This window comes from Neopsephotus bourkii, unplaced genomic scaffold, assembly GCF_033783945.1.
Source record: "Neopsephotus bourkii isolate Nb327-2 ecotype Australia unplaced genomic scaffold, CSIRO-AGI_Nbou_v1 NB_301, whole genome shotgun sequence".
Lineage (NCBI taxonomy): Eukaryota > Metazoa > Chordata > Aves > Psittaciformes > Psittacidae > Neopsephotus > Neopsephotus bourkii.
This window is the reverse complement of record NW_026900810.1, coordinates 137,648-150,884: the sequence shown is the minus strand read 5'-3', so window position 1 is coordinate 150,884 and position 13,237 is coordinate 137,648. Positions and strand designations below refer to the sequence as shown.

At 52.1% G+C, this 13,237-nt stretch overlaps 2 protein-coding genes across 2 annotated transcripts in view; one reads left to right on the top strand and one right to left on the bottom strand.

The window, feature by feature from the left end:
- The window catches only part of MIOX (myo-inositol oxygenase), a 144,275-nt gene that overhangs the window by 71,979 nt on the left and 59,059 nt on the right, over positions 1-13,237 (bottom strand). The window lies entirely within an intron of this gene.
- Positions 9,289-11,138, top strand: CPT1B (carnitine palmitoyltransferase 1B). The gene is made up of 3 exons (XM_061347143.1): positions 9,289-9,479; positions 9,716-9,865; positions 10,986-11,138. The coding sequence occupies exons 1-3, from the start codon at positions 9,357-9,359 to the stop codon at positions 11,136-11,138; spliced, it is 426 nt and encodes a 141-aa protein (XP_061203127.1). The 5' UTR covers positions 9,289-9,356.

The window sequence follows — 13,237 nt, the reverse complement described above, 5'->3', positions numbered from 1 at the left end:
GGGACAAACGATCCGGTTTATCCCCTAGCAGCCAAGTAAGGTCCCAACCTCCTGGCTGCTTACAGAAGAATGCCTGGAGGATGAGGGAGACCAGTTGGAAGTTGGCTCCAAAACCCACCACCATCAGTGGGAACTCCTGCCATGGGCACCCAGAGCACCATAGGAACCAGGGGGGCTGGCAAGGACAAAGTGGCACCGGGGCAAGTGCTGTCCCTGAAGCCATCACTGTCCCCATCACACTCACGTCTTAATGCCAGCCGCATTGTCAGCCTTCCTCAGCAGTGCCATGTCCTTGACCTGCTCCTGGCTTCTCTTCCACTGCTCCTGCAGCTGCTGCTGGAAAGGCTTCAGCTCCTTGCGGCCCAGCTGCAGGCAGACACACTCCCCTCAGCCAGTGGCCCCAGCCTTGGGCACTGCGGCCCCCAGAGGAAAGCCAGGAGCAGGAATCCTCAGAGGGATACAGCCTTAGGCCACCAAGCCCCAGAGGTGCCAGTTTGGCACAGTGGGCTTGGACCACCCCTCACCTTGGAGGCCCTCTCTTCCTGCAGCTGCTGCTCGATTTGCTGCAGCTTCCCCTCCTGGAGCATCAAGCGGCTCAGCAACTCCTGGTAGTTCTGCAGGGAGGAAGACGACAGGGTAGTGCCATGCGAGGGGGGCGGCTATCCCTTGGGAACAGGCTTGGCTTAATGGGCAATGACAATGGGCTCTCAGTGCCAGCAGGACATCTACAGCAGGGCTTCAATTTCCCTCCATGCTGCTGAACTCGTACAACCCAGTCTGGGGGGTGGGAGAGCAAGGGGCTCCCCCACATTCCACAGAAGCACAACCAGCTGCAGGGCAGGGGAGGGCCCAGCAGCCTCCTCCGACGCCCCCCATGCCACCCTCTCCATCAGCTCCTGCTTCAGCTTCTGGAGCATGGACGTGAGCTGGGAATGGAGGTGGGGCAGAGTCAGGGCATGGTGCCAGTGTCTTCCCAGACCAGGGGCTCTTCATCTGCCCCTCCCTGCCCAAACCCCCAAGCATCCCCACGTGCCCCCCAGGGACCGCCACCGGCTCACCTTCTCCACCTGCTTCCTCAAGCCACTTGTCAGGCCCCGCAGGGAGGACACCTCGCCACGGAGGTACTTAAGCTCGGACCGCAGCTTCTCCAGCTCAGCGCGGTCCGACTTGGTGGCTTCCAGCTGTGCCACCTGCTTCTTCAGCAGATCTTGGTGGCTCTGAAGAGCCTTGAACTCAGCCTCCTTGGTATCCATCGAGGAGGTGGAGGAACTGCTTGAAGCCTGACGATTGGAGGTCTCCCAATCAAACCTAATTTCTGGGTTAAGAGGAGAGCAAGTCTTTCTCTGTGGAGCCTTGGCCTTGGTGAAAGCAGCTCCTGAGCTGCAGACCTGGGTGGCAGCAAGACAAGGCTTTCTCCATACAGCCCTGTCCTCACGCTCGCCTGGCTCCGGGAACTGCTGCCCCACATGCTGAGCCTGGGCTCTGACCCCCTGGGCAGGCTGCCCCCAGTCTGGGACAGGCCGGATCCCGAGGCCCAAGAGCACCAGCACAGCCCGCAGCAGGATGCCCAGCGCTATGAAATTCACGCATCCCGTGTCGGACGTGATGATGGCAGAGTCCTGCAGCTGAAACAGGCTGAGCGGTGCCATGGCTGCTGCGGTGCTCAACAGACAGCGGGAGTCTGACCTGTGGGCAGGAGAGACAACGGGCACCTGCAGCACCGCACCTGCAGCAGCCACTGAGCCCGCCCTGCCCCTGCCCGCTCCTTATTGGCCACCGCCCGCCGCTCCTCGACGCCCATTGGCCGAGCCCATTGTCCGTGCTCACAGAGGCCGCGGCTCTAGGCAGGCGACGCCCTGTTGCCAGGCGACGCCCCGTTGCCAGGCGGCTGTTGCGGTCCCGCAGCTCCAGCGCATCGCCTCGTGTCCCAGGCACACCGGGAGACGCACGGAGCCTGTGTTCCCTTTCCTGGGAATCGCCGTTCCGTTTCCATCCGCAGCCTTTGGCTTTCCTGGCAGCTTTCTTCCTCTCTGTGCAAACGAAACGCGCTGGCAGTGCAAACGCAAAGCCCACAGTGACAAGATTTGCTTTACACCTCTAAGATTACACGAGGTGGCTCCTACTTTATGCTGCCACCCCTGTTTACGTGATGTCTATTTTATATTGCTTAGCCAAATCATAACGTACAAATACAAAAGCTGTCCTTTTCCAAATCCCTTTCCTTATGGAGAGAGCTTGGATTCAAACAGCCCGCCTTCATTCATTCTCATGTCCTTGGCATGTCAATCCAGCAGGAATTTCAGGGTTCTTTCAGCACCCTCTGGGAAGACCTGCTGCACTTGGAGCACCTTTCCTGCAGAGGAAGATGCTGTCCTGAGAGCACGATGGAAAACCATCAGAGGAGCAAGGAAGAGGAGGGAAGGATGCACTTGATGCAATTCAGTCGTGATGATCTCAGGTCTTTGTTGGTTGATGTGGTTGGAGGAGCCAACAGAGGGTGAGGACCAGAGGGAATTGATTTCTCACTTCTTGGCAGGGATGGCTGAGTTAGAGTCATGCTGTGCAGGTTACTCAAGCCTAAAGTAGCCGTTAACACTAGAGAATCAACAGTGTGAAAATGAGCTCATGCTGAACTAGCCATGGGCTAGATGCAAATTTGGGGTGCTTAAGAAGTGAAGTCAAAAGCTCTTTGTGCAGGTGACTCTCTGAGTCAGACCTCCTGCTAGACCAAGAGCTAGCGCATGGATGCAATGGACTCCTAGATCCTGTTGGGACTTGGCAGATTTGGAGCTGTTCTGGGATATTCTGCCAAGGTGTTCTGAGGCAAGGAGCACACATCTATGGAAAACAGGTTGGGGGATTCAGGCTTGTTGAATGTGGCAAAGGGGAGGTGGAAGGACTGCCTACAGCTACTAGGAAGGGCAAAGATAAAGCCAAGCTCTTTATGGTAGAGCCAAGCACTCTAACAAAGGGCAGCAGCCACTGAGTGTGCCTTGGGACAGGCAGGTTGGACAGCAGGATGAAAGGTGTCTTTAGGCGGACAGTACAGCCTGTGACAGGTTGCTGGGAGATGAGAACTAATGAATTGTGGACATGACTCAAGGTTTAGCTGGATGAAACCACGCCTAAGGCAGACTAGAGCAGACAGCGCTTCTGCTCTAAGCCTGAGGTTGAATTAGAGTCCTGCAGCTGGTGCTGCCAACCAGCGTTTCTATGACCCTATGATAAAGCATGATACCCAATGGTCTGTGCACCAACTCAGTTCTTCTGCTAGCCATGCAACATCACCCCACCGTGAGAACTGTGTGGCAGCCCCAGGTGGTCCTTGTCTGCAATAAATACAGGCTGTGTTATGGCACATTAATTATGCTGAGGGTAATTTGTGGTTACGTCAACAGAAGGATTTCCAGTTATGCTGCTGGCTCACTCTGCATGGAAATCAGGCTGTTGATGTGAGCGGAAATATGTCAGACCAGACTCCAGAGTAAAAGCCTCTTTGCTCCGCAGGAAGAGCAGCCCCTTTGCTCAGGGTTTGCCTTGGGTTGTGTCTGTCGGGCTTGGCATCACCCCCTGAAGCCTGTGGTTGTGGCATGGCAAGAAGAACCAGCTGTCCGTAACGGACAACCCTGATCTTCTCCCCTGAAGATGTCAACTCCGGTCGCTCAGTGCTCACTGCCTCCAGCTGTAAGAGATGTGATAATGCTGCACGGTAGGAGGGTTGCAGAGTCTGCTGATGCACAGGCATAACCTTCTATTAAGTGACAGAAGCTGTGATTTAAGGGAAAGCCCTCAGAGATGCTGAAGCTGCCAGAAGAGGCTTGATTCCTGTTAAGTATAATCTTAACTATGTGTTTTGTCATTCTGTATTTCTATGGCTTTCTTGCTGTTATTGACTTACAATTACATATATTAGACTTACAAGTAATGAGATCCTTCATAATTCTTATTCAGTGCTCACGCTCATTGATTTGTGCTAAAAGGATTTAGATGTAGCACTTAGCTTTTGGGAAGGTGATAAAACCACTGGGTCTCAAGTGCTAAAACGCCGCTTAGGTTGGTCTTAGGAGTACATTCAACAAACTTACTAAGTTTAAGTCAGGATCTGTGTTTAAGAGCATGAAGAAACAGCCTGTTCTTGCCAGCTTCAGGGTGATGGCTTTTCCTACAGGAACAAAGAGCATGATCCAAGCATTTAAGCTGAGTGCATTTGGTGGGAAGTCAGCATGAAACTCTGCACTTTGAGCACCCAAGGCCCAAGATGCTAACATTTTCCTATTGTCTTTCAAGAATATGTGTATGTTACAGACTGGGAGTAAATCTAAAACAAACAAGAGCTGCTCTCTGCTACCTGCTACTTAAAATTTACACCTGGAATATAAGGTGAGATCCACCGCAAATAGACAGCGCTCACAGAGGCTTGCTGCTGCATCCCGATGGGTGAGTGAAGAAAGCAGCTAAGACTCAAATCCTGGCCAGACACTTTTCCTAATAAAGCTGTATTCACTCAAGACCTGGCCCCTGAAGCCAGACTAACACAGGCAAACAATTGCAACAGCCCCTCTTAGCTCACTCCCATCACAATGACTCAGAGGCCCAGATTTGCTTCTGGAGCTCTGCTGATGGCTAAGCAGGATTTGTGCTGATGAAGAGTTAGCCCTGAGCACTCCCTTCAGAGTCAGTAAAAGACGAATGCACATTTCCAGGACATGTTTCACCCAAGGCAGATGAAGTGAATGATACCATACAAGTGCTTACTTCTCTATGATGATGACTGCCCAGGGCCCCTCTGGCTGCGCAGGGGCTCAGGAACCCCCAAGGACTTGGGAAGCAGCGCTAATGGGAACTGGGTTCTCAGTGCCTCTCCAAAGCAGAAACAGAAATTCCCAGCTCTCACGCTAAACCTAGCCACCCAAAAGGGAAAAACTATCAAAGCACTGAATCCTTCCACTTGGTCCATGCTGCCTCAGTATCTTTCAGAAGGACCCTCTGCAAATACTGACAGAGTGATGTGGAGCTCTGAGCAGCCCTGACCCCCGCATCACCCACAAGAAAGCAGCTGGGTGGTGCTCACCACTCTGCAGAAGCAAGAGGAAGGTAGAGGGTTTGGACTGGGAAGCACGTGGGGCAGGAAGCCGTCTTCTGCTGCTGCTGCTGCTGCTGTTGCCCTTCGCACTCAGATGCCCATTTGCCTACGCCTTCAGCAGCAAATAAGGATTCTCTTCCCACTGCTGCACTGCCCGGCTCTCCCACTCTCACTTTAGAATCATAGAATAGAATCATAGAATAGTTAGGGTTGGAAAGGACCTTAAGATTGTCCAATTCCAACCCCCCTGCCATGGGCAGGGACACCTCAAACTAAATAATGGCACCCAAGGCCTCGTCCAACCTGGCCTTGAACACCGCCAGGGATGCAGCATTCTCAACTTCCCTGGGCAACCCATTCCAGTGCCTCACCAACCTCACCCTAAAGAACTTCTTCCTTATATCCAATCTAAACTTCCCCTGTTTAACTTTTAACCCATTACCCCTTGTCCTGTCACTACAGTCCCTAATGAAGAGTCCCTCCCCAGCATCCCTATAGGCCCCCTTCAGATACTGGAAGGCTGCTATGAGGTCTCTCCATGCAGCCTTCTCTTCTCCAGGCTGAACAGCCCGAACTTTCTTAGCCCTATTTTCATAGGAGGTGCTCCAGTCCCGCATCATCCTCGTGGCCTCCTCTGGACTTGTTCCAACAGATCCATGTCCTTTTTATGTAGAGGACACCAGAACTGTACACAATGCTCCAGGTGAGGTCTCACGAGAGCAGAATAAAGGGGCAGGATCACCTCCTTCGACCTGCTGTCCTGTAGACACGCAGCCTTTGAATGTAAAGCAAAAGATGAGGGGTTTGGCTGCTGATGAAGGTAAGCGAGGGTCGAATGCGTCTCAGTATGACAACGTTCTGGAAGCTGAGAATGAGAATCTTGTTGAAGAGATGCTTGAGAGAGCTCAACCACAGAGCCTGGGGCACGTAGCATATTCTAATAGTGCAGGTAAGCAACCTGACAGAAAACCAGCTCCATTAAAAATACCCAATTACACCTTCACTTCACAACCCAGATCTCCAAAATACTCCTTGCAATCCGATGGACCACCTCACGGGCTGAATGTAGAACAGCCACTGCCACATTACAGGAATCCACCTTCTTACCATGGCAATTCTTGAGCGCGTGTTTCCAGTATAGGCAATGAGTTCTGTTCCTCTACATTACCATGGGAGTCAAACCAGCCCTTCTGGGAGGCCATCTGGTTCTTTTATTTCAGTAGATTATTCTCCAGATAAACTACAAATGAATTCCTATCCCGCCAGTCACCAAAATCCTCTTTCAACAACCCCTGGGCAGATAGAAGTAGCCCCTGTTGATGCTTCTACCAGCAACTCGAGATCCCCCCCAGCTGTCAAATTCATAACCCCTCCAGTGGATTATTTACCAGAAGATAGAAAGTGGCCAGAGGCCGCTTATATTTACAGACATGAGCCCTACAGGCAGCCCTGGAGCCGAGATGTTAACAAAGGCCACTTGGAAGGTTTCCAGGTATATCAGCATTTTCAGTCAATGGATTTTCAAGGCAATACTGTTCATCCTGTTTCTGTGAATAGTCCAATAAGATACAGGACTTCACCACCCTTTGAAGACCATGGCTCACCATAGCACCGATATTCAAGCCCATCTGCACAAGCCCAACACTCTCAAAATAGAAAGGATGGGTTGTCTGTGCGTGAATCTGTGCCTCTCTGGGAATCTTAACTGCACTCAATAAACAGGGAATACCCAAACGCAATCAAACATTACTGTGTTAGCAGTCAGTTCTGCCATGAAATACAGAGAGTTCACACGCAGCTCAAAAATGACACCATTTCAGAGATGTTTCAGATTTTCATTGAAGGCTGGTTGAGCTCTTACAAGATTGGCACAATGAAGTCATTGAAGGCTATTGGATGAACATAAACCCAGACATAGCAATAAGATCGTATGAGCAGTATATGTATGTTGCTGCAACTGAGCATCTCTTACGCTTCCTTTTAAGACTTGAATATGGATTCTGACAGCATTAATGTGATTGTAAATGCAAATTCTTGACTACTGGAGCAGCATTTTTCTTCCATCAGAAAAAGAATGTGGAGTAAATACAGCCAATGTTAGGAACATAGAGCGTATTACTTCCTATTTTGCTCTTGATACCTCAACAGTTTTGGAAAACCAGGAACAAAAAAAAACTAAGAAAAGAAGCTGACCATGTAACGGGTGTATGTACTATAAAAATGATCTTAAAATATATACAGAGCCCCAAGAACATCATTCTTCTATTAGGCCACTGAATCTGAACAGGTATTCAGCACAATACTATGAAGTCCTCATATGGCTATGCGCATACTCTTGCACATACTCACTGACTATGCAAAATACCAATGCATTCCTTTAGTGACTACTATTAGATTAACGATGCTGGAGGACAGCAGATCCACCAGTCCTATGTTAGCCTACCCATTATAATACGCAGGGGAAACCAAATGTTCAATGACTCTTTAAAACACAAAATTACAACCCACACCAACTGAAACTTTTAAGAGCAAAGAGACATAAATCAGGATTATACCCAGCAAATTCATGCCAGAAGGACAAACAGCATAGGCAGTTACTAGAACTGTCTGCGCTGGAGATCATAAAGACGACAGGAAGGATATTCTACCAAGACAAATATAATTAATATATAGTATAAAGACTGTGAGCTCACACAACTGAAACTAAAGGCATATAAAAAATACCGAGTGGTTTTAGTGATCACAAGCTAGAAAATGAAAGGCCTGAGATCCTCTTACAACTGAGCTACCAGCACAGCTAAAGGCTCAGAGCAAGCATATAACACTAGCCAAAAGCCCTTGAAATGTAAAGGAAAGCTAGCACAGCTACCCAGCAGGAAAAGGAACCACTCAAAGAAGGTCCTTCAGGAAGCTGAAGCTGTGCTCAGATCAGAGATGCTCAAACACTGGCAGTACAACAATGTGAGAAAACAAGCCTTCCCCCAAGAAAGCAACTTCCCAAAGGCATTACAAAATACTAACAGATCTGTTTGTAAAGCCCTTGGAAGCAGAAAACCTGACAGAGAGTTTGTAAGTTCAGCAGTCTGTGAAGATTTTTACAAGTGCTCACAGAAGATAAAGTCAATACCAGACAGAGCCGATGAGAGGGGAGGCTGCAGTGCAGAGCTCGGGGTGCAGAGAGTGCCTGCACTGCTCTGGTGAGGGGAGGGTGCGCAATGGGCAGGGCTGCACTCGGTGCACCAGGGGCTGAGCTGCGGGACGCTGTCAATAGGCTGCAAGATGGCAGGGAAGCTGAGAGGAAGCAGCACTGCTTGCTCCAGGCCCAAACTGTGCAGGGGCCTCAAGCGTCCCCTGTAGCTCATGGAGGAAAGAAGGAGGCCGTTAACCTGGGAAGATGGGAAACAGCAATGAAAAAACCTACAAAGGAGGAAGAGGGCAATTAAAAGCAAGGGGCTTCCTCCTAAATCTGTTGTCCCCACCCAGAACCGCTTTGCTGTTCTCTCCAGACTTTTTGTTGGCCCTTTAGGTACTGGAAGACTGTTACAAGGTCTCACTGGAGCCTTCTCTTCTCCAGGCTGAACAACCCAAACTCTCTCAGCCTGTCTCCAGAGCAGAGGTGCTCCAGCCCCCTCAGCATCTCTGTGGTCTCCTCTGGACTCACTCAAGCAGATCCACAGTTTCTAACTTAGGCTCGTCCCAGCCTGCCTCTCCCAGGGCCTGGTCACCAAGGAGCCTGCCAGTCAGAAGTGTGCTTCTCCATACTGTCTCCACAGAGTCACTGGAACAGGGATGCCTACATTGGCTTTGGAGAACAGCACTTAAGATACAGCCTGAAGGTTGCAGTTGCTAAGTACAGGCTATCCTACCCTACATTTCTGTGACTAGAGATTACTATAAAGAGAATGGCAGATGGCACCTCTCAAATATATATATATATACGTGTGTGTATGTGTATGTGTATATCTGTATGTGTGTATATATATGTATAGTATATATGGGACATGGCATGGGCACTCGTAGCACATGGGACACCGCATGGGCACACGGAGCACACAGGACACTATAGGCGTGTGCAGGAGAAAGCTGCCACCCTGACATGTGTCACAGCACATGTGTGTCCAAGGGCTGCACACACTACATGGTGCACGTGTGCCCAGCTGCCATTGCCAGGAGATCACTGGGGTGCAGTGGCTACTCTGGGCTGTACTGAGCTGCACCGGGGTGCACTGGGGTGCACACTGGGCTGCACTGGGCTGCACTGGGTGCCCTGGGCATGGTGCAGGTGCTCTCGGAGCTGTGGCCTCCCTCCACCAGCCAGACCCCACAGCAGCAGCTCAACACGTTCAACCTCAGCAAGTTCCCCAGTCATGACTGCACCGGCGGCGGCTTCGGGCCTGTGAGCACTGGGGATGAGGGGGTACTGGAGGGGTCCTGGGGGTGTAGGTGGGTGCTGGGGTCTGGGCTGGGGGACTGGGAAGGTCCTGGGGGATAATGGGGGGTCATGGGGGTGTCCTGAGGTTCCAGCGGGGAAGCTGGTGCCCCATACCCACCACGGTCCTGGGCAGGGACGTGCTGCAGGCAGGTGCCCCAGCCCCATGGCGCAGTGGGTGCCACCTTCCCCTTGGCCCGCAGGTGGCGGATGACGGTTATGGTGTCTCCTACATCGTAGCTGGGGAAAACCTGATCAACTTCCATGTGTCCAGCAAGTTCTCGAGTCCTGAGACGGAGCGTGCAGGGCTGGGAATGACAGCAATGGATGGGGATGGGATGGAGAGACTTCGGGTATTGGTGAGGAGCAGCTCAACACCCCCTGCTCTGGAGCCAGGCTGGGAGAGCTGGGCTGGGGCAGCCTGGAGAAGAGAAGGCTCCTGAAGGGGAGACCTGAGAGCAGCTCCAGTGCCTAAAGGGGCTGCAGGAAACCTGGAGAGGGGCTTGGGACAAGGGCCTGTAGGGACAGGCCAAGGGGAATGGCTTGAACCTGCCCGAGGGGAGACTGAGCTGAGCTCTTAGGCAGAAGCTCTTCCCTGTGAGGGTGCTGAGGCGCTGGCACAGGGTGCCCAGAGAAGCTGTGGCTGCCCCATCCCTGGCAGTGCTCAAGGCCAGGTTGGACACAGGGGCTTGGAGCAAGCTGCTCCATTGTTGCTCTCAGGACAGCATCTTGCTCTGCAGGAAAGGTGCTGCAAGTGCAGCAGGTCTTCCCAGAGGGTGATGAAAGAACCCTGAAATTCCTGCTGGATTGACATGCCAAGGTCATGAGAATGAATGAAGGCGGGCTGTTTGAATCCAAGCTCTCTCCATAAGGAAAGGGGTTTGGAAAAGGACAGCTTTTGTATTTGTACGTTATGATTTGGCTAAGTAATATAAAATAGACATCACGTAAACAGGGGTGGCAGCATAAAGTAGGAGCCACCTCGTGTAATCTTAGAGGTGTAAAGCAAATCTTGTCACTCTGGGCTTTGCGTTTGCACTGCCAGCGCGTTTCGTTTGCACAAAGAGGAAGAAAGCTGCCAGGAAAGCCAAAGGCTGCGGATGGAAACGGAACGGCGATTCCCAGGAAAGGGAACACAGGCTCCGTGCGTCTCCCGGTGTGCCCGGGACACGAGGCGATGCGCTGGAGCTGCGGGACCGCAACTGTGGGTAGTCAGGGGTAGTCAGCCGAGGAGGCCGGGGGCGCCGCGGGGAACTGGAGTCCGAGGAAGTCTGGGCTAGGCCAGCGACCGCCCTGTGCGCCCCAAAATGGAGCCGAGCGGGGAGAAGAAGGGCGGGGCAAGGACGCCGCCGGCGGGCAGAGGGAGGAAGTGCTAGAGTTAAGCACTCTAGCTTAGGGGGGGGGGAGGAGGAGGAGAACCGGAAAGGGGAGGGGAGCCAATCAGAGCGGCCACTTGAAAACATGCCCTTATAGGGCAAGCCCCCCGCCGAGTGGAAGGCGGGGCGAGTTAAGAGGGAGGGAACGGCCCGCCCGCAAGGGAGGTGGGCGGGGCCGGAGCCCAACAAACAGGTACTGGAACCCGGCAGCAGCCAGTCAGTCAACTTCCCACTCCGGGGCAGGGACTAGCTGGGGGGAGTGGCTCGCAACTGATTCAGACTCAGAGGAGGAGGAGATGGGGGTAGACAGAGTTGAAAGCCAAAATATCCCCATCCAAAGCAAAGAGGAGCCGCAAAGGGGACAAATCCCCCTCACGGATTGGAGGAAAATAAAGATGGCGTGTGCCGATCAGGCCCCATCGGCCGCGCTGGCATTCCCTGTCTGGGTGACGAACGGGGGACAGAGGGTCCATTCGCCAATAAACCCCAAGGATGTACAAGCGATTGTTAAAGCAATCGCGGATAAAGGCCTTAATTCTGCCATGGTCTCCACCCTTATAGACGGTGTCTTTGGGGGAAACAACATGCTTCCGTTCAATACAAAAGAAACTTGTAGATTGATTTTTGATGGGGCTGGAATGATTGTTTTTAAACAAGAATGGGAGGAGAACCATGCGAAACAGCTGGCCCGAGTAACTGTGGTGGATCACCCACTGCATGGCTCCAGCCTGCAGCGGTTAATGGGTAGAGATCCCACAATGATTACCCACCAGGCGCAAGCCCAGGGCCTGCGGGCCCATGAAGTTATGGCAACTCCCCGTGCGGCCAGAGAAGCTATTCGCACAGCCTCTAGAGTTATTGCCAAACGGTCACCATGGTCCACAATAAAGCAAAATGAAAGCGAGAGCTTTACACAATTCGTAGATCGTCTCCAGGCAGCGGTCGACTCTTCGACCCTGCCTGTGGAAGCAAAGGGCCCGCTTGTAGCGGAATGTTTACGTCAGCAGTGTAACTCGACACCCAAAGAAATTCCGCGATCACTGCCGATGGGGTCAAGCATCGCGGACGTGATTAAGCATGTCGCGAATGAAGAGCATTTAGCCCCAGTCCAGGCGGCTGTTCACACCGCAATGGCTAGTGTGATGGCATGTTTTAAATGTGGCCAGGCGGGCCACGTTGTAGCAAACTGCCCTCGGTTGGGGGATCCACCAACGGCGCTCCCCCCGCGCCAAAACCGACCCAGAGGACCGTGTTGGGCCTGTGGAAAGAAAGGGCATTTCGCTAAAGAATGTGGATTTAAAACCCAGGGAAACGGGAGGGGGAGAGGGCACCACTTGGGACACAAGGCAGCCCAACTGTGTCGACCCCGGATGGGGCGAGGTGTTCCCGAACCCGTTGCCCCTTCGAGAAGCGACCAACTTTATGGTTCAATCAACAACCCACCCAAATCTGTCCCTATCTCAAGAGTCGGCAAGGACTACCCCTTGGGGGCGAGACCCCAGGGTGGCCATGGCAGTAAAGTGTGACAACCTGCCGGTGGTGTGGGGGATCTGTTCCCTCTATAATACCTTAGATGGTGCTATCGTTAGTATCCCCTTTTTGATTGACACCAGAGCAGATGTTACAATTATCCCTAAGATGAATTGGCCCTCGCATTGGAAATTGGAAGACGCCCCCATGGTGGGTGGAGTCGGGGGATTAACCCGGGCTCGGAAGAGTGCTCAATGGATAGCAATAACGCTTCACACTGAAAAGGGACCGGAGAAAACTATTACCCTCTTTCCATATGTCATGTCAGGAGTCCCACCCCTGTTGGGAAGGGACGCTCTAGTCCTATTAAAAGCCAGGGTGACAAATTTACTGTAAGGGCTACTGCCACACACCCACTTCCACCCATTAGACTGACATGGAAATCATCTGATCCAGTGTGGGTCGAGCAGTGGCCCCTGTCAAAGCCTCGAATGGATGCTCTTCTTGAGCTAGTCGACCGTGAACTATGATGAGGTCATATAGAGCCTTCCACTAGCCCATGGAACACCCCAGTTTTTGTAATACCCAAACGGAATGGCGAGGGATTTCGCCTCCTCCACGATTTGCGTGAAGTAAGCAAGAGAATTAAACCAATGGATCCCGTTCAAACGTTGTTGCCCATGAACTCTGTGGTTCCAGAAGGACAACCTTGTGCTGTCCTTGATATTAAGGACTGTTTCTTTTCGATACCTCTGCATGAGGAAGACAAGGAACGGTTTGCTTTTTCTGTCATATTCCCAAACAGCCAACGCCCCAACCTACGTTTCCAATGGAAAGTGTTGCCTCAAGGAATGATCAATTCGCCCACTATGTGCCAGA

Bases quoted from the DNA above. Each gene is read 5' to 3' on its own strand.
- CPT1B (XM_061347143.1), top strand. From the start codon at position 9,357: ATGGTGCAGGTGCTCTCGGAGCTGTGGCCTCCCTCCACCAGCCAGACC. The intron at 9,480-9,715 runs GTGAGCACTGGG...CTTGGCCCGCAG, and splicing joins CCGGCGGCGGCTTCGGGCCT to GTGGCGGATGACGGTTATGG. The intron at 9,866-10,985 runs GTATTGGTGAGG...ATGCCCTTATAG, and splicing joins ATGGGATGGAGAGACTTCGG to GGCAAGCCCCCCGCCGAGTG.